At 39.1% G+C, this 23,354-nt stretch overlaps 1 protein-coding gene across 1 annotated transcript; it reads left to right on the top strand.

Moving 5' to 3' along the window:
* Positions 1-847: 847 nt before the first annotated feature.
* Positions 848-16,125, top strand: LOC117389287 (actin-related protein 3). The gene is made up of 12 exons (XM_033986938.2): positions 848-1,013; positions 5,643-5,698; positions 6,200-6,324; positions 7,537-7,647; positions 8,042-8,137; positions 8,254-8,361; positions 10,162-10,305; positions 11,307-11,480; positions 13,187-13,279; positions 13,427-13,552; positions 14,195-14,278; positions 14,931-16,125. The coding sequence occupies exons 1-12, from the start codon at positions 970-972 to the stop codon at positions 15,024-15,026; spliced, it is 1,257 nt and encodes a 418-aa protein (XP_033842829.1). The 5' UTR covers positions 848-969; the 3' UTR covers positions 15,027-16,125.
* Positions 16,126-23,354: the final 7,229 nt, after the last annotated feature.

The raw sequence follows: 23,354 nt of genomic DNA, 5'->3' as shown, positions 1-23,354 counted from the left end.
GCTATATACAGACTGACGTTGAATAGGTCTTGAGTGTTGTGATTAAAGAAATTTGCCAAATTAAAATTTTGTTTGAAATTTGTTTGGAAATGTTTGAAGCAAATCCACCTGTCTTTAGATTGAGGAGAAACTGCTAAGCTATCATCTGAAAGCTAATTGTCTGAAAAAGGATGTCATTATTAGCTGTAAGCTAATTTGCATGTAAGATGATGTGATTATGCACTGATAAATACACTATAAATTTATCAGATTTGATATTCATATATTTTAAAACACTGTTGAGCTATAACATGTCTTCACTGAGGCAGTTCATTGATATGCAAAGTCTCTGGAGTTATTGAAAACTAAGGTTAAGAAGGCATCAACCTAAGATTTACATCACAACAAAAAGAAGAACAAGGTTGAGCCTTGTATAAACTCAATGAGAGTAACATTCTTAATCAGAAAGCAGAATGAGCCTCAGAGTCTCTCATTTGTGTTGCCACTTTCAGTGCTGAAATGCAGTTGGTTTAAACCTAAAATGCCTCTCTGATCTGAATGGTCACTTCCTAAACCCCAGCACCTGCAGCCAATCACGAATCAGTGCTAGTGCAGCCTCTGCAGCTCACTGAGTAGAGTCTGGAGGTTCTGAGATTTCACATGTCCTCTATCAACAATTTAAGGCTGTGACTGTAATAATACCCTTTTAATACTGTAGTCTAAGCCTTTTTCATACTGTAAGAGTGTAGCCTACATACAGCTGCTGTGCGGTGCTTCCATGACCTGGAGGCTGGTCCCAGTGATGGACAGTAACTCGGCCCCTCCTCTCGGTTCGCTCAGCCCGGCCTCCGCCATCTTGCCTCTCCCTCTGCCCCTGCGCCTGGTGCGGAAGTGGAAAGTGCACTGTGCGGGCTGCTGGCTCACGGTTCCCGACACACCGCTGTCTCCATCCCGTTCCTCCGCCTCTAAGCAGCACAGCCCCGGGGAGAGATGGCTGGAAGGCTACCGGCGTGCGTGGTCGACTGCGGCACCGGGTAAGCGAGCGGAGGGGACTATTTTTTGCGGGGCTCTGGTGACATCCACAGCCCCGGAGCAGTGCGCGTCTGTCGGTGTCAGCAGCCGCTCCACAGCCGCTGCTCCTGGGTGTGAGAGCGCACGGATAAACACTCTTAAACGTTTAAAGATGACATTATATTAGAGAAAGTTGTTATTCAGTTATCTCTGGAAACGACTGATCACTGACAATTTGATTGAAATCCAAGCTCGTGTGGATGAAATCGCAAATCACGGCTGTTTTTTCCATGTTTCAGACAATTTACAAATGTGTTATTGCACGTTTTATGACTACTTATAGTTAACTCAATTTTGCGCATAACGTAGTGCGTCTTTATCAACATTTCCAACGATAATCTGTCATCTCCAAAGCTGCTGGAATGTATGAATTTGTGTTATTAGTTGTGAGCATGCGCAGTGGCACTTCCTACTCAGGCTACCTACACTTCCTCGTTTACGCTCTTCGGTCCATATATGGTGCTTTCTCTGAATCCGAATAACTATATTTTTAAACGACCTGTCCATTAATGTTTTAGGCTTTGACACGTTTTAATATTGGGTCAAAATCCTCCACAAAGTCTGTGTTCCTTTCTTTGTTTACATCATCATTTATATCAGTTGACTACAGTAGCCCAAACTATTTTAACCTATTACTGTAGAATCATTCAAGATTCAGGACTCCTTAAAGATGCACCATGTGCCTTTTAACCTGTCTATCTCCTTGGAGACAAGCGGGTGATGCTACCAGGTTAACCTACAGGTCAGATCAGTGGAAAGGCAACTCCCCTCACAGTAAGAAATCAATGTTGTTGTTTTTTTTTGCAAGATAGATAAGTTTAATGCCATACTGTGGAGCATTCCAGGTAAAGTATCTCCATGGAGACAAATGACCCTCCACCAAAACATACAATACTAGATTTCTTCCTAATTATTCCTAAAACATTAAAAACTGTTGGCTGCTCATGTTGCAGACTATATTTTACTTAGCCTAGTAGTTGTTAATGTCAATATTTGATAATGCTATCGTCCCCTTGCAGATTGGGTTTAAACTGATGGCTTATTTACGTAAACGGCTGTGAAATGTTATGTCTTATTTATATATCTCTACATTTCCTATACTGAAAAATAAGATTTTTTGCTAACTTAAGCATTTGAGTATTTTCAGTATAATACTTGAGGTACATTTTACATTTATGCAGTGTTTACAAAAATATGGGGGCTGCACAGTTAATCATACGCAAAATCACACTTTGATTAGGCTTAATTATCAAATTGCAGAGGCTGCAATTATTCAGATAATAGAGTGCAAATAACAAAACCTTCTATATGTTTTATAAAAAATGTTATGAAATGCATAGAATTCTAGTATTAGTTTAGTTCATATTTCAGTCGTCTCTCAAATATGAATTCTTCCTGGCATTGTTTACAATGTGCACTCTGAACAAACTCCTCCTTTTTTACACATATTGCAAATCTAATCACAATTCCAATACTTGTCTGAAAAATTGCAGTCAGATTTTTTGATGCATGGTAGTGGCAGTATTTGAATAGCATGCTCCATACAGGTATGCAGTGTAGTAGCTTGTGCTGACTTGACCTGAGCAGGGCTGTACATACCACACAGTCCCTCCCCCTCACGCCCGAAGCAGAAGCACTATTTAAACATGTGGATAAGAACAGTACAGGGAAGTAGGGTTCTTGAAATTATCGAAAATCGGATACTAATAGATAGATACTGAAGCGAGTATCGAGACTAGAAATTCATTTGAGCAGGTATTGTTACTAAAAAGGACAGAAATGAACCTTTCCTGAATAGCTTTTGAATGATCTTTAGTTGTATCAGAACAAGGATAAGACCTGATAGACTTGTATTTGCCCATTTTTATGTATTCATTTATTTGTTAGAGACAGTGCATTTTAATGGGCATCTGTAAATATGGTGTAAATATGACAGATTATAACAAAGATGCTGATTTCCATCTGCAAGTGACATAGAAAACAATTACAAAAAATACAAAACAATTACAAAAGAGACATCACACAAACGTGGATTTCCTTCATCCACAGTTTAAGGTGCAGTTTGAAAGTGGACAGAGATGGACTTTCTCTTATTACCAGAGGAAGACTGTTCCAGTATTTAGTCCCTTTGATACACAGCACAGTCTGTCTAAATGTGATGGGTCTGTGTGGTCCATTTCAGTCCCCTCGAGCTGTGGCCCCAGTGCCCATCCCACCCAGTGTTTTGGTTTTATGAAGTCTTTAAATGGAGGACAAGCAAGTTTGTACAAAACTTTGAATACAAAACAGGAATTTTTAAATGTACGTTAAAATTATGGCACCTAGTTGGACAACTGAGGCATTACACAGATATAAGACCACATGCTAATGTAGAAGAAAGTTCAATGATTTAATGTTGAAAATCACATTCTGTTGTCTAAAGAAATTGTTTTTTATTATCATCATGTCACCGGAATCTGTATTGAATCTATTCTTGTTGAAATTTTAGTATAGTGACAACACTACAGGGAAGCAAGTTTGTAAGCATTACGTATCTTCAGCTTTTCTCATTTCCTCTTATGCTAGAAGTTAAATCTATAATTAGTCATATTGTAATAATAAGCAGCAGTCATGTCTTAATATGGTTAAGCTGTTTTATCCAATCAGAACAATACTCCAGTATACTGCCCACAAACATTTACATGCATGCCAAGAAAACTGGATAACTGACCTAGTCCAATTTAAACTGATTTATCTAAATGCATGTCAACCTGGGAACTATGGTTGAGATTGTTAGTCAAAACCCCTAGATCCCCATAACCCATTTGGAGATGTCTATGTGCACTCAGATACCTGCTGCATCTAACTGTACAGTCCGATTTACATTAGTCACAGACTCGGAGAGCCATTCAACTGCACGGGGTAAGAAACAGTCAGGTAAATAATACACGTGTTTGGACGTGCAGTCTCTTGTTTTGTTTTGTCATGCTACAATAAAGTGAAAGTTAACACTACCGGTCCTTCAGTGAATTTATTTGTTCCAAACATGTCTGAAAATCAAATGCTCAACGTAAATGAGATCTCTTATCAATTTATTTTACCAGTGAGTTCAGCTGGTGATTCTTCTTTTGATGAATTGAATATTTAAGGATAGAAATGTGAGATTTACTGCTTTTGACCCAGATAAAGCTAATATGAGGTCGCTTGAGGTAATCGTGAGTATGAGTAAGAAACCGGTTCATCATCAACAGCACTATATTAATTTTGAAGTAATTCTGGCTTTGTCTGAGTCACAAAACTGCACATGGTATGTTTGGGTGTCTGTGGATATTGGATTACTGAATTTGTTAACAATTTATCCAAAATCGATTCGTTGGTTGCAGTTACTCAATGACCTAGTTTCAGCACATGCAGGGATAATAATATAGTGTGAGATTTCAATGCAGTTTCAATAACAAATATTGTGTTGAACTACACTGTTGACCAATGCCCACTGCTTTGACCAGGCTGATCCTTCCATCTTCTCTATCATTGAGACTTTTGTCCAACTAGCCAAATACTATTTAATGCTCGTCCTCTTATCTGAAGGTTGGTGGTTTGAATCCCGCTCTTGACATAAACATCGTTGAACACAGCTCCCATCAGCCCCTGGGGTCGAGCAGGAAGTAGAGCAGAGTCTGGGTTTGTATGGACTACATCTGGCCCACATCTGGTCCACATGCGCCCCGTTTGGTCCACACACTCTGAGGAGACTAGGGTATTCCTGGACAGATTCTGAAGTGGAGTCTGTCGTGGATAGAAATGAGGGTGGAGCCAAACCAGAGTGCTCTTATTTTGAGATAAAGATGATGCTGTTGTCAGTATTATGTTTTAACAATCTTAAGTCAAAGGTTGTGCTCCACGAGGATGCCCATCATTCCAGTCCTCGAAACTAGATGAAAGTTTGGATGTCAATGAATCTTTAAACATGCCTCACATTTGAGAAATTTTCTGTTTTCACCTACCCCCTATCTCCACCCAATTCCCGATATTTACTTTATTATTATTGAAAAAATCCTCCTTCCTTTTTCAGTAATAAAAACATGTAAAGCTGTTTTGGGTCAATATTTTGCAGATTACACTGAACAAAATGTGAAATCAGTAGGGATATGGATTTTTTATTTATGTTTTGAAGCAATACTGATACACAATACTTGTATACTTGCTGTTCTGACTGATAATCAATTTTTGCCAATACCATTGTTAAGTTTTTAAAATCTATGGTACAGATTAATATCGATTAAAGATCCCATATCAGATCAATACCGATATCTGGGGAAATCTTCAGATATCACCAACACTGCAGTTTATTACTGAAAACAAGAAAAAACACAAGCTGTTTTCTTTGATCTAATAATAACAAATCTGTGTCAAAACCAGCTTGAAATGATGTCTGCATTTCATGTTTTTACTCTAAATAAGATATCCAGTCTCCAGTTTTTCTATGAATAGTCCTCTATGTGTGGAGTGCTACTGCTACTGGCTCGAGTTCAGACACACACAAGAGGAAGTGTTGTCCTCTGAATGCTAATGCTAAAGCTAATGCTAATTTGTGTTTCTCCTGTTTTTTTTAGTTACACTAAACTGGGATACGCCGGGAACACAGAGCCTCAGTTCATCGTACCGTCATGTGAGTACCGCAATGAGTAGTGCCAATATAACAAGTATACACATTTAAACTTAATTTGAAAAAATATTATGATTAGGTTAGCAGTTCAGCTCAGCCTGCTTATTTTAAACAAGTCAAGGAGTGGTAACATTTGAGAGAAGACTAATGTAAGAATCCCATGTTTGTAGAGCTCTAAACTACAAGATTAGCAGCTTTTATACAAGGTCTCCACAAGGAGACACAGGGAGGGCGTCTGACACGTAGGGACATTTCAGAACATGCTTGTAGAGATCTAAACTACAGAGTTACAGCTTTTACACAGAATAAAAGTAAGACCACATGGAGACACAGGGAGGGCATCTGACTAGGACAACTTGGGTTAAGATAAGTTTTGCTAAAAATATGAGGAAAAATCAGGCACAGGACCTTTTATCAAATCAAAATTCTAATTCCTAAAATATTGTGATACAATTATTTTGACACATCGTCCACACCTGATGTAAGTCTCTTGTATATTCACAGGTATTGCCATCAAAGAGTCGGCCAAAGTGGGAGACCAGGCCCAGAGGAGGATGATGAAGGGGGTGGATGATCTGGACTTCTTCATTGGGGACGAGGCAGTGGACAAGCCCACCTATGCAACCAAGGTAGCACAGACAGCATGGTGGCAGAGTGGTTAGCACTGCTGCATGTTTGTCAAGCAATTTGCTCAGGAAAAAAGTTTTTAAAGACCATGTCACCTAAAAACGTTTAAAAGTTAAAATGAGTTAAAGTTTTGTTTTTGATGCTCTGTCTCTGTCGCTCGCTGATCTGTGAGGTGAGGTCTCAGCAGGGTGGGGCCGTATGGTGGGAGCGTGGGGAGCTTCCTGGTTATGTAGGCCTATGGGCAGAGTCTTAGACAAGATGCATGGACGCATGGTCTCGTACATCTAACCGTAAGAAGGGATCGGATAGTGTCCAGGAGAGCTTGCGAGTTTCCTGAAACATGAATGGATGACATATAAAACCTCTTCCAGCATGTTTTTGATTATAGAATAACGCTTTAATATGGTAGAACACTCCAAAAAGAGGTCAAAATTATTAGGCCCAGCAAATTGTAGCTCATCCACAAACTAAACAGTTTACCTGCGTGACAGATATTGCATTTATGAACATTGCTGTCATGTGAGGCATTTGGAATTAGGGTGTTTCATGTGAGACTTATAATTGGCCCTCTAGATTGTCCCAGATTTGGCGTAGGATCACTGGTCCTTTTAGGTGCTTACCCCAATAGCACTGTAAACATAAACGTGTGTATGATCTATTCGCCGTGCTTGCAAACTTGTATTTTGATTCATGCATGTTTGAGTAATAATTGTCCTTCATTCAAGACTTAGGGGGTAGGATCACTCATCTCCACTTTTCTGTACTTCCAAAGATTAGACTGCGGGCCGTACATGAACTAAGGGCCCAATATATCGTCCCAATATGGGTATCAGACAATATTCAGGTGATTGAGTAATATCGTATTGGCCAAAATCACAGATACCAGTTTACCGATATTGCACTCCGGTAATGAAAGGGTTAACCTTGCTGTCCCTTTGTAGATACAGGAAGAAGACAGCTCCGCGGACAGAGTAGTAACATATTCTAACAGGGCAGACAGTAAACTTTTGTCTTGTTTTTATCGTATGTCAAAAGACCCAGTAAGGACAAAGTTGGCCTTATGTCCATATCGGCGTAAAATGTCCATATCGGGGCATCTCTAACATGAACCGTGTAAAATGTCAGATGTTCATAAAACCACATAAACGTTACAGTACTTTTGAATGTCTGTTGCTGTTTATAATGTTGTATTTTTGTTATCCCGTGTGTCCCAGTGGCCCATCCGTCACGGTATAGTGGAAGACTGGGACCTGATGGAGCGCTTCATGGAGCAGATCATCTTCAAGTACCTGAGAGCAGAGCCTGAGGACCACTACTTCCTCCTGGTCAGACCAAGCTCACACGCACACTGCACAACAAGATCGACCTGAGTTACAAACATTTCTAATCACAAATAGTAATTTTCTTAGTATGAGATGGGAAAAGCTCGAGTGCAACAGTAATACAACCGCACTTAAAACAATTGATTGAGGTTAAATAGATTCCAGTGTCGTGATGAAAGGAGATTGGGTTTGTTTAGACACTGGTGATCGTGAAGAGGAAGAGATGGTTCTGCTGCTGCGGTGGCATCTTGTAGTTGAAATAGTGAAAGATGCTTTTTTATGGGACAGTAACAAACACATTATACATATAACTTAACAGATTGCTCCTCATTATAATTGTATTTGGCATTTACAGCTGTATTACAAGTCTCTAAATGTGCTGATCTTGATGTTGCAGACAGAGCCTCCACTGAACACTCCGGAGAACCGAGAGTACACGGCTGAGATCATGTTTGAGTCCTTCAACGTGCCAGGACTCTACATCGCAGTGCAGGTACAGTTCTCTTCTCGTCACAAACTTAAGTTCCTTTGAGCAGTTGTGTTTTGGACCACCTTTGTGCGATAGATTAGAGCTGACCTAACTGTGCGTGTGTTTGTGTCTTTGTACAGGCAGTGCTGGCGCTGGCGGCCTCCTGGACGTCTCGGCAGGTGGGAGAGAGGACTCTGACCGGCACTGTGATTGACAGTGGAGACGGGGTCACTCACGTCATCCCTGTGGTCAGTACCAAATTTACCTGTGTCTTTTTTAATATTGATTCATTATAGTATATCTCTACTGGATTATACAAAGAGATTAGTCTGACATTACTTGGTTTGCAGAGTTGAAAACAATAGTGGTGACTAGTTGATCACTAAAATAGTTGTATATAGTATTAGTTGTATATAGTATAGTATTTTGATCATCATAATTATTATCTGGCCTATACAGACATTAAAACACACACGAAAAGACCTTTTTATAACAAAGACAGTGGTATTATTAAATAAAAATGTCAAAAAAGAAGCCCTGAGTCACCATATCACCTTTATTTCTTTAAAAATTCTCAATACACAATAGAATCAATCATTTGACTAGTCAGCTACTAAAATAATCATTAGTTGGTTTGAATTTCATTTTGAGGCAGGACTAATGGGTACAGACTAGAGTTAAGCAATCAGTGAAATTCCTAAGAACTTTGGTTTAACACATGGCATTTGAGTAATAAGCTATGAACAGAGCAAAATGCACAAATGTGTCTGGTACAATGAATCTCTTTAATGTTTCTTTGATTAATGCTCTTGTACATGGTCTCTTAAAAAGGGAATCCAAGTTTACTTTTATTTTGTTTATTTTACAAACTGAAACTTATACAGTTTGATGTAGGGAAGATGCATAGATGGATTTAACTTGACTGAAAATAAGGGGGTTACAGTTTTCACTTTGTTTCATATGCCCAGGAGCTTGATGGTTCCCCTTTTTTATCACATTGTCGAAAAAGCGAAATAAATGCGTAAAAGTTCAAATGTCCTGTCCGAAATGTAAGGGTTTAAAGGTTCACAGCCCAGACAAAACTGAGTGAATGACTGACAGGAAGGAAATCTATTTGTACATTTACCATTTCTTCTTCCTCTTTTGGTTTTGATCGCCTCTAGTTCCTAAAAGTCACATTTACTCAATCACTACCACCCATTTACTCCTATTTGAGTAATGTATTTGATAGTTAACAGTATTCTTACTCTCCCCACTGTCAATAAGTCTACATGTGACAAAAGCTTTATCTTGACCATATGAAATTATTTGAAAATTTGTGTTTCTTGCACCACTCCTTTAGATAGAACATTACCCTCAAATAGAAAATTTTAGATACTCTTGCTATTGTTCTTACGTGAGTAGTAGTATTTTCCCCAAATAGTCCTAGGCCCACCACTTTGTACTTCTATTTGAGTCATATTATTTTAAAGTAACGGTACTCGTGTAGAATTTGTGCTTACTCTACCCACGTCTGCCAGTCAGAATAAGCTGATAGTAAAAAGCTGTACTGTTGAGTCAATGGGTTACTCAGCTGCAGGACATGACTCTGCACAAACTCAGCAGGTTCTGTGCTCTCCCCACCGGACACTAGAAAAACTAGAAAAACACAGGATCTGCCACATTAGAAGTATTTCAACAGGGTCTGTATGGGAACGCTACACTCTGATTGGTGGGTTGTTTGAACTTCTCCCACTGATCATACGCTCATTTCTGCTGCATGTAGCAAACTCTGAATGTGCTAGGAGAGGCATTCAACTGCACTGTGCAAGAACAAGCCAGGAAAATACTGACAGTGTTTGTGTTAACATTTATATCTTTTTTACTTGCTTCTCTGTTCTTTTTTCCCTCCTCTCATCCCTTTTCTCTCTTGCCCTCTTTGCTTCTTCTCTCCACCTCCTCTCTGTTACTTCCTCTTCCCCTCTCTTTCACCTCTCCTTTTCTGCCTGTCCCATCTCTGCTCTCACTCTCTCCTCCTCTCTCTGTCCACTCTTTTTTCCCCCTCTCAGGCGGAGGGCTATGTGATTGGCAGCTGCATAAAGCACATCCCCATTGCAGGCCGGGACATCACCTACTTCACGCAGCAGCTGCTCAGGGACAGGGAGGTGGGCATTCCCCCGGAGCAGAGCCTGGAGACCGCCAAGGCCGTCAAGGTGAGGCCAGGATTCACTTCACAATCCACATTTTAGGAGTGTAATATATATAGTGTAATAGTACTGGGGCAAGACAAAAGATGCTGTTAAAAGTGAGTTATTCTGTGTGAAAGCTGTTCATCATTTCACAAGGTCAATAACCATCCATCCATTTTCTTCCGCTTATCCGAGGCCGGGTCGCGGGGGCAGCAGTCTAATCAATAACCATGTAGATAAAAATTCAGAAATTATGAATACACATTTTTATATATTTAGTGCCATATATATTGGTGAAATACGTAAAAAAAAGTTTCCTATCAACTTGAAGGTTATATTATGAGCTCAGTGATCAGTTATTAATAAACCAATTAACAACTAGGCCTGTCATGAATTTTAAAGTGCAATGTATTGCTGAAGAAAATGTACACAATAAATGATAATACTGAAACAAGTTTTTGCCTTTGACACAATAACAATTATTAATAAGCAGAATTATCCCTAAAACTAGTCCAAATGTACAATATAAAAAAAAACAATAACTGCAATAAATAAAGAGCAGAATGAAACACTTTAGTAGTTTGTTTCTATCTATAAGGAGTCATAGAGTCAACCTTCTACAGCTCAAATCTTATCATAGTGCAGAAAAATAACAAAAGCTTACCCACTAGTACAAAGAAAACGTACCCATGATAAGTACCTGATCTCCGCACCTTAGACTCTCTTCCACTCTAGACTCAAATCTCACCTGTTCAGACTGTCCTACTTCTTGCAACCAATCACACATCTTTTATCAATCAGTTTTTTGTCATGTTTTATTGTATTTGTATGTTTTTATCTAATTTTTATCTTGTTCAGTGTCCTTGGGTGTTTTGAAAGGCGCTTATAAATAAAATGCGTTATTATTATTACTGACCCCCAAAAAATATGGTTCCGCCTGTCATGTATTGAACGATACTGCAATATATTATGATATATATAATTATTGAAACAACAGCAACAACCTGCTCTTGTTTTGTGTCCAGGAGCGCTTCAGCTACGTGTGCCCAGACCTAGTCAAAGAGTTCAACAAGTACGACACGGACGGCTCCAAGTGGATCAAGCAGTACACAGGCATCAACGCCATCACCAAGAAGGAGTTCACCATCGACGTGGGCTACGAGCGCTTCCTGGGGCCTGAGATCTTCTTCCACCCAGAGGTACGATACCACATTTTGAATCCAATTCACTTTATTTAAATTGATCCCATTTAGGTGTTTATGTGATTTTTAAAAAAAAAGGTGAGAACAGAAAATCTGTTGGTTAATGCTAGCTAGCTTATGACTTATGTACTTTTATGTAAGTTGTTGTTTTAACAGCACAAATCAGCTTGCCTGTTGTAGTTCCAACTAAGCCAGCGCTTTCTGGTCAGACTGTGTTAAAATAAAGCTCAGATAAAATCTAACAAAGCCTTAGACAAAGCATTGCCTTCAGTTAGCATTACACCCCCAGGGAAAGTTCATGACATCAGCTGTTAAGTATCAATAGCACATTTTATAAACTGATGTGACGTTTCCAAAGTGCTACAGAAAAAATACAAACACTCTACCAGCGCTCATAAAAAACAGTAATAAAAAATGATTTAAAAAAAATATAAAAAATAATTATTAAACCTTTAAACAATAAATAGAAGCTAAAAACAGTAAATAATAAAATAAATAAAACTTAAAAGTCAGAATAAAAGTGGGTCTTCAGATGAGACTTAAAACTCTCCTCTGTGGGGGCTGTTGGGATGTTCGGGGTCAGAGCATTCGAGAGCTTAGGGCCGGCCACAGAGAAAGCCCCATCCCCCTTGGTTTAGTTTTTGGCGCCACGACCTGGAGCTGGCCCTCGGACCCCAAAATGCATGGGGATTATAAATTTGAATGCGGCCCAAGATGTGTTGTGGGACTGGTCCATTCAAATCCTTAAAAGCAAAACAAAATCTTAAAATCAATTCTAAAATGAACTGGAAGCCAATGCAAAAACGCAAGAATTGTGCTCTTGTTTTTTTGGTTCTTATTAAAAGCCACGCTACAGATTTATGGACTAACTGCAAGCGTGAAAGTGCAGTATGCGAGATGTCAGTATAAAGTGCATTAAAGTAGTCCAGGTGTAAAGAAATAAGTGTGTATGACTTGCTCAAAATGTTTAAAAGATAAAATGACTTGACTTTACATAAAAGACTAAGATCTGAAGCACAATATATTGTTACAGAGATATTGCGATAAAAGGTAATATTGAAAATACTTTATGCCACTGACACAAAGCAGGATAAACCATTTTTTAAATCATTAAAATGCATGAACTGTAACAGATGAGTAGTAGAATGAACCAATAATTAGCTATACTAGAAGTTACTTATTCTACACTTTACAGCTCAAATCTTACCTTATTATATAAAAATGGCAAAACTGTCTCCACTATTGCAAAGAAATTATACACACGATAAATACTGAGTCCCAAAATGTATTGTTCAAGCTTTCATATATCGAACCATAAGTCGATATAGTAATTATCTTGGAAGGACAGCTCAGACATACACACACGCACTCTTTATATCAGGCCCAAAAAATACAGCCCAAGCCCGAGCATACTGTCAGAACCCAACATGAACCGCTATAATTGCTTGCATTCTATGTTTTTTTTCTTTTTCTTTTTTTTTACTTAAAAGGGACAGGCAAATATCAGCGGTGCAGTTTCCAACCCAGAAATTAGCAGACTTTTAATGTGTTGTTTTAGATCAGCAATGATATTTAAAATGTCCAAAATATAAAATGTACAAGGACCTTTTAATTATTGTTGTTAACACAGTTCCATTTTTTTATGTTGAATTAGATTGTATGTGCATAGATTGCTGTATTAACCTACCTCTGTCCTGTGTCAGTTTGCCAACCCAGACTTCACCCAGCCCATCTCTGAGGTGGTGGACGAGGTCATCCAGAACTGCCCCATAGACGTCAGGCGTCCACTCTACAAGGTAAAGCATTTTCTAGAGCTACTTCTGCTTGTTTTACGATGGCCGTATCTGATTTTCTGATGTATCAATGGATGGATGGGTTGATGGGTGGATGAATGGAGGGGTTGATGGGTGGATTGATATATTGATGTGATTTTGCTTGTCCAGAACGTGGTGCTGTCCGGAGGTTCCACCATGTTCCGGGACTTTGGCCGGCGTCTGCAGAGGGACCTGAAGAGGACGGTGGATGCTCGGCTCAAGATCAGTGAAGAGCTGAGCGGAGGCAAGCTCAAGGTGAGCGCCATCTATCTACACAATTGATATTTTATATTTATGTGATAACAATCCCTGGGGGTGTGAACTGTAGCTGTAGACACTGCTCTGGTTGAAGCTCTGTTAAACTTTAATCTCAGCTTTATTTTACAATCTGACCATATAGAACCAACTTAGCTGGAGCTATGCTAGGTGAGCTGATTTGTGCTGTTAAACACGTCCCTCACACATTAAATTAGTCATAATTTCAGATGGACAGCACGGGACATTTTTTAAAGAAATATCCAAACATAGGGACGCATAAATGCTAAACCTGGTCATGATTTGTTTGAAATTGGTTTTAGAAAATATTTCACGTTTGTTTATTTATACTGACAGAGAAGACCTTGAACTTTGTGCCAGTTTTTGTTTCATGTGGATAGGCCTAGTAATTATAGAGATATTAACCAGGTTAACAGATCTACAATCTAACAATTAAAGAACAAATTCCACCACAGAATTCTGACATGTCCTCCAGCTCAGATTAAACTAGAGGGACTTGAATGTTGTGATGTCAGATGAACTCAAGCAAATTTTGGAAAATAACTGAATTGTGGTGTAACTTTAGTGCAGTCTTTGTTTATTTTTTATGCTTAAACTTTATTTGTGACCTTGTGTCCACAGCCCAAACCTATCGACGTGCAGGTCATCACTCACCACATGCAAAGATACGCCGTGTGGTTTGGAGGCTCCATGTTAGCGTCTACTGTGAGTATTGCTAAAAGACTAATGTATGTGTCATCCCCCAATTTGAGTCATTTACCGGATTTACATTAGTCTAGCTTGACCATATTTCATCATTACAAATGTTCATTCATTATATATATATATATATATATATATATATATACACACACACACACACATATTTTTAGATAAAGACACATAAAATATCGTACATGTCATAATCAAACATATTCACTTGTACACGAGTCCGTTAGCCTTGATGTTTCTTTGCACTCATCTGTTTGCCAAGGTTTATTCTCAGTTAAAATATTTAGCAATTTGTTTTACAAAATTAACATGTTTAGAGAGTAAAATACATTGAGAGCACATTACATGTATTTTGTCCATGTATGTATCACCGTAGTGAGTGACCAACGTTTGTTTATACACTACTCAATCATCTGCTCAAGTCAAATTTTGATGAATATTTAATTCTGATTCATACTGGGGAATCACAAGACTAAGGAGCAGGTTTATAAATAGGCTAACAAACTGACTAAAGAAAAGTCTTATGAATAGATTCACAAACAGGTGTACAAATGGGCTAACGAATAGGCTAACGAATAAGCTAACAGATGGGCTAATAATATATTCAAGATGCGAGATATATTAACTTTTATTTCCCCTTTTCTAGCCCGAGTTCTACCAGGTCTGCCACACCAAGAAGGACTACGAGGAGATTGGCCCCAGCATCTGTCGCCACAACCCCGTCTTCGGAGTCATGTCCTAACTGCTCCCATCACCAGGGGGACATGGGGACAGGGGGACTGGAGATATAGAGGAGACTAGGAAGGAGGGACTGGAGAGGTGGGGCTGGGTACACCAAAATGTAACCAGTGTTCATTCGTCTATGGAGCTCAGTAGTGGGTCTTGAACGTATATATTTTTGGAAGTATTTTTTGAGAGAGAGAGTGAATTTAAAATTGGGATTGAAAAAAATCTGGAAAATTTATTGATAAATTGATTTATTTAATATTGGTCATTCGCTACCACAGAGCTTGAAGATTGGATTTAAACTCCTAAAAATACTGTACCAGATTTTTATGACATTAAAAACATGTAAAGCAGAACAAGTTCATTTTAAACAGTTTGCATTGGTCCAAAGTTATTCCTCACTTACCTTATGCATTCTGAGCATCTCAGCTAATTATTCACTGTGAGTTTGCAGTCACTTTTTACAACTTTCGGATACCAGAGCAGAGTTTTGCTGTCACAGTAACGCTAACAACTAGCAGTTTAACACGTAGTTCCTAATTATCTGACAAAAGCCCGTTTCTAATTAGATGCAGACAGTACACTGCGGACATATTTTCACCTCAAGAGCTGCTTATTCAATATTATACAGTACTTTGGCAAGACACATTTTGCTCAAATACAAGTAAAAAATCATATACAGGGCCTTTAAATAATTTGTTTTAGTGTAAACCGTATAATAATAATAATAATAATAAACCAATTTTTAAAATATGGAATAAATGAAACAAATTATTTCAAAATTCTGTTGAACTGTCCAAGGCAGTTACCATATAATTTTTTCACTTTTTTCAGTAATTATTTAGGGTACCTAGCCCCAGGAGGAGGACAGGGTGATAAGAGGACAGTACAGTATGTGGACACAAAGTGGACACGGGGACATGGGGGACAGTGTTAAAGGCCTGACTCAGGATGTGGTTCAAAAATAGACAACCAAACGGACCGCTGGAAATGTATTATAATGTTTTTTTTAAATGTTGTCTCATTGTTTCTTATTGTTTCTTAAGACAAAATTCACACAAAAATCTGATTATGAATTCAAAAAATAAGAGCGACTGAATAAAGCTTTTCCATCACTTGCTTGTCTGGGCTAATAGTTTTACAAATAGTACTTGTTATGGACTGGTTTCAATATTTTCAGTTTGGTTTTAGTATTGTGAGTTTAGTGTCCTCTAATGGACACGTTGTGGAACAGTTGAATTGAGATCTGTTGGAGGGTCAAACAATCAAATATGAGGAAAAAACTAAATATTGTTTTTATTTTTGTGTTTCTCCAGTAAAGTCTCAATGCAAAAAATAAAACATTTCAATTTTTTATGTGGTGAAAAATTAATCTTAACACATTCATTCAAAGTCGAAGCAGTGTATTCATACTCGATGTCATCAATATTCCCGGGGGGTGAAGCTGACTGGAGGCACTGGTCTGTCTGTTACTCAAGTTAGAATTTAATCTGAGCTTTGTTTAGACACAATCTGACCACAAAGAACTGACCGGAACTATAACAGGAGATGTGATTTGGTCAGGTTTTGTTTGCTAATGCATTGTGTCACTATGGTAACTGCTGAACAATCCGCCATAGACATACATGTAGTACCTACCTCTCCAGAACATGGAGGTCAAAGCTCAGATGACAAGATGCACTTGAACTCATCAGTTTCCTCATAGTAACCTGTAATCAGACAGTTATGTGTCAGAGCAGTGGGAGCACGTCTGTGTGGTCATTCTGAAAGATGTGTGTTTGTGTGTTATTGGAGTCACTCCAATAATCCCTTGAGATAGTTTATAGTCATTATTACATAATTACAAGAGGTATAGTACATGGATGCCATAAGAGTGACTATAAGCTCATGTGAAAAAACAAACAAGAAATCGAGTATGAACTAAAGTTAAGGCAGTGAGCAGTTTTGAAGTCAGTGGTTAGCCTACATCAGCAAACCCTTATTGGGAGATCTACTAATTTAAGGAACCGTATGTGTCCCCAGATATGAGATAATCATGTCCAAATCAAGGTTTAACATAATAATTCTAATGCAAATATATTCTTAATTACAGAAAATTGGATGGTGGACATGTTGTTTGTTATAAGTTGGCATTTTAGTTCTCAAGACGATTATCCAATGAGAAAGCAGAATGAGCATTACATGAGTCTCTTATGAGGGTTGCCAGTTTCAGTGCTGAAACCCAGTTGGTTAAAACCTAAAATGCCTCTCTCTGATCTGAATGGTCACTACCTAAACTCCAGCACCTGCAGCCAGTCATTAATCTGTTCTAGTGCAGCATCTGCAGCTCAGTGGGTGAATTCTGGAGGTTCTGAACAGTCACATGAGGCATGGTCTGTCCACATAGATGTGATTGTAGTACTGTTTAAAAAGTATAAGAGCGTAGGCTACATACAGCTGTCCATAAGAGGAGGAACAATGGATATGACAATAGTTTGGGGTACTTTTTGGGAGGTTAGGAGGACATATATTCCTTTGCCTTTATCTCAGCACGGCTTTGTTGACACAGCCTTTGGAGAGCTGCCACCAGGGGGAGCTCACAGCACAGCTAAGACTGAACATGAATGTAGGTGACACAAGATGAATATAATATATAGTCAGCTACAGATCTTAGTCAAAGAAAATAAATGACTTTTGAGGAGAGTTAAAGAGGCAATTTTTGTTAGGAAAGACAATCTTTCTTTGAACAGGAACATGGAGTTATAAATAGGAGATAAATTATGTCTAAGGACCTTATCCTTAGACATAATTTATCTCCTATTTATAACTCCATCTTCAGACCTAAATGTAAACAATGAAAACTACAGGGCCAGTCAGTATGCTAATAGGTGTGAGAGTGCCTGAATGATTATGCAAAATATCTACGGATCCACCAGTAATCTGACCTGAACTGAAGAAGCAGCTTGGATGAGCAGCAAAACGTCTTATATCCAAATGCTTTAGTCAAACAACATTTTGGGGCGAACAAAATCAGTAATGCGTTTAGTCAACACAAAATACTGTCTAACAAATAAGCCACAATAATAATGCACATTTGTGTCTGAGTCTGGAGCTGAAAGAGCCCAAAGTGCTGTGTTGTGTGTGAGAGCAGACGTCCCACTGCGAGGGGCTTCAGCAGTGACTCGCTCCAGTCACTCCAAGTGCTCCTCACACCAGGAGAGAAACACAGCTCAAGTGCAAATACTACAGGTAAAAGGAGAGTGCCCAAAATACATTGATAGTACAAATAAATATACAGGTCATATTGTTATATTCGAATGGACACAACATCTGTTTGTGATTAATGTTGATAAAAGAATGTGCATTTAATAGAATGTAATAATAGGCTAATAAGAAAGACAGACTTCTCATAGTGTCAGCATAATGTCAGTTTGTAAATGGCTTTTATGGTGTAATGTATGACAAATAATATTACTCAAAATTATTAATGCCATACTGTGGAACATTTCAGGTAACGCCTGATTTGGTAAAAAGTATAGCCTATCTCAAAATCTTTTTTTCTGTTTATTTATAGGCAATATCTAAATTTGAGTCAATTTAAATTATGTGCTTTGACTGTGGTAAGTGTTTATTATAGTTTTACACCAGTTCATTAGTTTGTGAAGAAAAACAGAAGAATCTGTCTAGAAAGAATCTAGAAAATACTAGAACTGAATCTCTCTACCCATGTCCTCAACACCGGAAATTCCATCTAAACCATCTACACACAATGATGGCAAGAGGTTAAACCTTTATTTAACAAAATAAAGTGTTGTCATTTATATTGATCTAATGTAGGGTGACCAGATTTTCAAAATTAAAAACTGGAACACACATGGGTTGAGATGGTTGGTATAAATAAAATTGTTTTAATTCACTTATGTGTGTGTCCTATGTTTTGTCAGTGCATTTTTTGCCTTATTATGCTCATGATCAAGCATGTTTTTTGTATTTTAACAAAACAAAGACAAAATATTATACTATATTATTATATTATACTTTACTGTGTCAAAAATAAGGACACCCCGGGTCAATAGGGACGTCTGGTCTAGTTCATAAATATTGTGTAATTTATGCATACTTTAGCTCTTGTTTACATTATGTTTGCTAGGTAACATTTAAGTCATATCTGCTGCCCATATACAACCAGAAAGTAAAATGATAAACTTCACCAAAATGTGTGAAACTATTTAAAACAAGGCAATATTTTTAGGTTCTGAAATATTGAATTATATCTTGACAATGTTTAAGTCACAAGTGTAATTTAACCTGTTGTAGGTACCTGTCATACACACCTGTCAAATGCACCGGTCAAATGCACCAGTCAAATGCATCTGTCATACGAACTGGTCAAATGCACCTGTCAAATGCACTGGTCAAATGCACCTGTCAAATGCACTGGTCAAATGCACCTGTCATGCCTCACCTTATTTCTTATTTAAATACCTATAATCTGCATTGACACATGGTCTGTTGTAGCTGTTGTAAGTGATGTGGTCTGGCTCTGGGTCCCTGTTTGCCATGATCTCCACTGGGCCCACGTGCACCCGGCGGACCAGGAGGGAGGGGTCTAAAACTAGGACAGAGGAAGAATGAAAAGCAACGGAGAGATGGGGGGAAATGAGAGGAGAGAAGAGAGGGTGAGAGAAGAAAAGGGAGAGAGGAGAGGGTGAAATAGGAGACAGAGGAGGAGGAAGAGAGAGAGGAGAGGGAGTAAAGGGAGGGGAGAGGTAAGAGAGAGGGTGTGAAAGAGGAGAGCGATGGGGAGGGAGAAAGAGAAGAGAGAGGGGATGAAAAGAAAGAGAAGAAAGGAGGAAAAATAAGAGGAGAGGCAAGGGGGTGGAAGAAAAGGAAGAAATAAGAGCGAGAAGTGAGGGGGAGAGAAGAGATGGGGTGAAAAGAGGAGAGAGACAAAAGAAAAAGGAGAGAGGGGCAGAGAAGAGAGAAAAGAGGGCAGCGGACAGAAAGGAGAGAGAGATAAAAGAAAAACGAGTGGAGAGAGAGAGAAAAGAGAAAGGGGGGAGAGGAGAAAGGACCCTCCCACCGGTGAGGGTCTTGAGCTAGAGAGAGAGAGGATGAAAGTGGGCAACAGAGAATGGAGAGAGAGAGGGCCATATGAATGAAAAGCCCCTGTGTGGTCTAGTATGCAGCTGTTGCCGTGGTAACAGCATCCAGTGATGAAGACAGGGCTAATGGAGCTAATGAGAGATCACAATCATCAACAAGGTTTTCTCATGAGAATTTGTCATATACTTTTCTTCAACATAATATTTTGATGATAAACTACATTTAAATTAAAAGTATGCAACTTTTTTCCCCAAATATAGACAAAAATAAACGCATACATCTTTACTGTGCATAGACTTGCATCTCCCCAAACCTGACCTCCTCCTGCTTGTTTCCTTTGGCTAAAATCTTCCACAGTATGTTCCAAAGTATGGTTTGAACTTTCTATTTCCATGGACTCATACAGACTCAAGAAGATATTATTTTAAACCAAATAAATAAGTTCAATATACTGGGATACATAAAAAATTAGGTGCAACACTTTTAAAGTTATCGTATATTATCGAGGCGGCACGTTGTGATGCCATAGAAATCTTAAGTTAAAAGCATACTCCAAAACATTCTTCATGGAGATAGATACGTTTTCTGGCATACTGTCTGGTGTAGAAAGTTGAAGAGAAGGGACATGAGACTGGAGTTCTTACGCAGGAGAATTTTATGTCCACCTGGAGACATGAATCTTCCACACACTGTGATAGTGTTGTTAAAGTCTAGTGTAGTCCAGTGCGGCTATGTTTCTGTCGTAGAGGAGCACAGCCAGACTGACCTCGGATGACAGACTCCAAGGGCAGAGCTGGCGGTGAGTGTCCACAGTATAGCACAGAAATGCACTTTGTCTAAGACTATGGAATATTATAACCAAAGGAACAACATTTCCATGGAAACATCCTCCAAGCCAAATAAGGGTTTGAGTAGACGCAAGCCCACTCATAGTAAGGATATATGTATTTCTATGATTTTCAGTGCAATAAAAACAAAACAAAAAACATACTGTGGCTGGATATAATAAAAAATACAATTTCTAGGTAGTAATGGAATACTATGGCAACGTTCCTAACTATTCCATCATTCTTAAATCATGAATAGGTAAAGCCTGAAATATCCTTTATCCGGCATTTGTCCTGCTCCAGAACATCTGAGCGCTCCTTTGTCGTGCCCAAATTCTGGACCGGTTTGTTCTTTCATGACCCAAACATTGGATCATCTGTCCATCTGCTGCTACGCTCAAGGGAAAGGGTTACCGCTCTCCCCCCCTCCCCTCTGTATCTATGAGAGTGCACGTGCCGGAGCAGTGCATGTGATGAGAGCGCGCACATGTCACTCTGTGGTCACTCTCTCTCTCTCCACAGGTGAGGCTGTGAGGTATTCAGGCGCTGTGGGACAGTACGCTGTCATTCTGTGTGTGTGTGTGACTGTGTGGGTGGACGTATTCATTGAATTGTGGGCAGTCAGACATGTACACACACGATCACTTCATTCAGGACGTTGGCGTTGTGGTTGTAGGGGATGAAAAATCAGGTCCCCATGATGTAAATCTGTAAACAGGGGGATTATGAAAAAATTTACTTTTTGGAGCTTTCCCTGTTACAACATGGTTCCCTCATCAAAAACATGCCTGAAGAGGTTTGAGATGTCATCCATGCATGTTTGAGTAATCTAGCGATCTCTCCTGGGCACTATTCAAATCCTCTTTACGGTTAGCTGCATAAGCTCCATCCACAAGTTGACTTCACCCATGCTCCTCCACAGCAATTTTTCATAACTATACAAAAGCAGAATACAAAACAATACACTACAACTTCACAAACCTGATGCGATGGGCACTAGTTTCATACATGCTGATTGTGTGGTGATAGCACGCTAACAACGGAGTGACTTAGCATGGAGAGCAAAGAGAGGGGAGACTCAGCGCGGAAACCTGTAACTTATAAAACAAGTTAATGTGATTAACAAGTTAATGTTGATTTTGGTGAATATCACATTTTCAAAACAATTAACAGTAACATGGTGATATAAATATGTCATGGTTAGCAGCTGATACTTCGTAGATGGTTTAAAGTTGTTAAGGGGGCATATTGTGTAAAGAATCTACTTTGATTCATTTCTACTCACAGGCTGTTGTAATGGTGGCAGCTCGAAGGTTTGATTCCCTGGTGCCTTGTGTTCTTTCTGTACGTGGTTTCCTCTGGACTCTCTGGTTTCCCCCAGCAACCCAAAACATGTACAATAGCTGCATTTCTCCAGCTAAGGTAGTATTTGAGGAAAATAAATCTTACACCAGTACAAATATACTCCCGGTGTCACTGTCGTTAAAGTCGTTAAAGTCGTTAAAGTCCCACACTGGAACAACAGAGTCCCCATCGGTGCACTATCCAGGACACCTCCCAGGGACTAAAAGAGGGCTGGGTACTCAGTACTCTCCCCGACCTGAAGATCCAGAAACTCCAAGAACGCCAGGGAAGTGGAGAGTTCAACCCCTCTCATAATGTTGGGTTCCAGAGCCGAAACTGTGTGTGGGGGAAAGGCCAACCCTCAACGTCCTGCACAAGTTCAAGTTCCTTAGTCTGAAGTCTTAGTTTGACCCTTGACCTAGGACCTGTTTGCTATGGGTGACCCTACCAAGAACATGAAGCCCACAACAATATAGCTCCCGTTAAGGTGGCTGTTCAAGGAGGGGGGTTGCGAATTTGTTTCAGTATTATCATTTGTCATCTATGTTTACATTAGCAATATATCGCTTTTCAAAGTTTGCGATTGTGGGCCGAGCCGGAACAAAAGACCCTGAACTGGTTATGACCCAAATTAGAGGTCTATGCATGAAAATAACAGTAAGAAAAGGGTAGCACAATAATCCCATTGGAGCGGTCTGACTTCCAGGAGATAAGGATTAAGTGGTTTCCCAGGAAATCCTAGTTGCTCTACATACAAGCTCTTATTTTATTGTTTACGTCCTGTTTAAAACTGAAAAAAATACACACTTCTCCAATACTCCACGAAGATGTGAGTCTGGTCATCAGTGAATCTCCCCGAGTTCAGATGGCCGTGATTGACAGGTGGATTAGCCAATCAGGGGCATGAATGTTCCATCTGTAACAAAACAAATATGGCTGCTTACGTGGAAAGAAACGTATGATAAAAATATGGGACTGAAAAACATCAAGGTGAGAGAATGATATGATTTTGTTCAAAACGATGAGTCACAAGTGAGTTCCTTCATTCCACATGCGTCACTGAAATAAATATATCTGTTGTAAATCTA

The sequence above is a fragment of the Periophthalmus magnuspinnatus genome, chromosome 21 (assembly GCF_009829125.3).
Source record: "Periophthalmus magnuspinnatus isolate fPerMag1 chromosome 21, fPerMag1.2.pri, whole genome shotgun sequence".
Lineage (NCBI taxonomy): Eukaryota > Metazoa > Chordata > Actinopteri > Gobiiformes > Gobiidae > Periophthalmus > Periophthalmus magnuspinnatus.
Note: the sequence above shows the minus strand (reverse complement) of the source record. Positions and strands in the feature narration are given on the sequence as shown.

Coding starts and splice junctions, on each gene's coding strand:
- LOC117389287 (XM_033986938.2), top strand. CDS start 970: ATGGCTGGAAGGCTACCGGCGTGCGTGGTCGACTGCGGCACCGG. Junction 8,362..10,161: donor TCACTCACGTCATCCCTGTG/GTCAGTACCAAA, acceptor TCCCCCTCTCAG/GCGGAGGGCTATGTGATTGG. Junction 13,553..14,194: donor TGAGCGGAGGCAAGCTCAAG/GTGAGCGCCATC, acceptor TTGTGTCCACAG/CCCAAACCTATCGACGTGCA.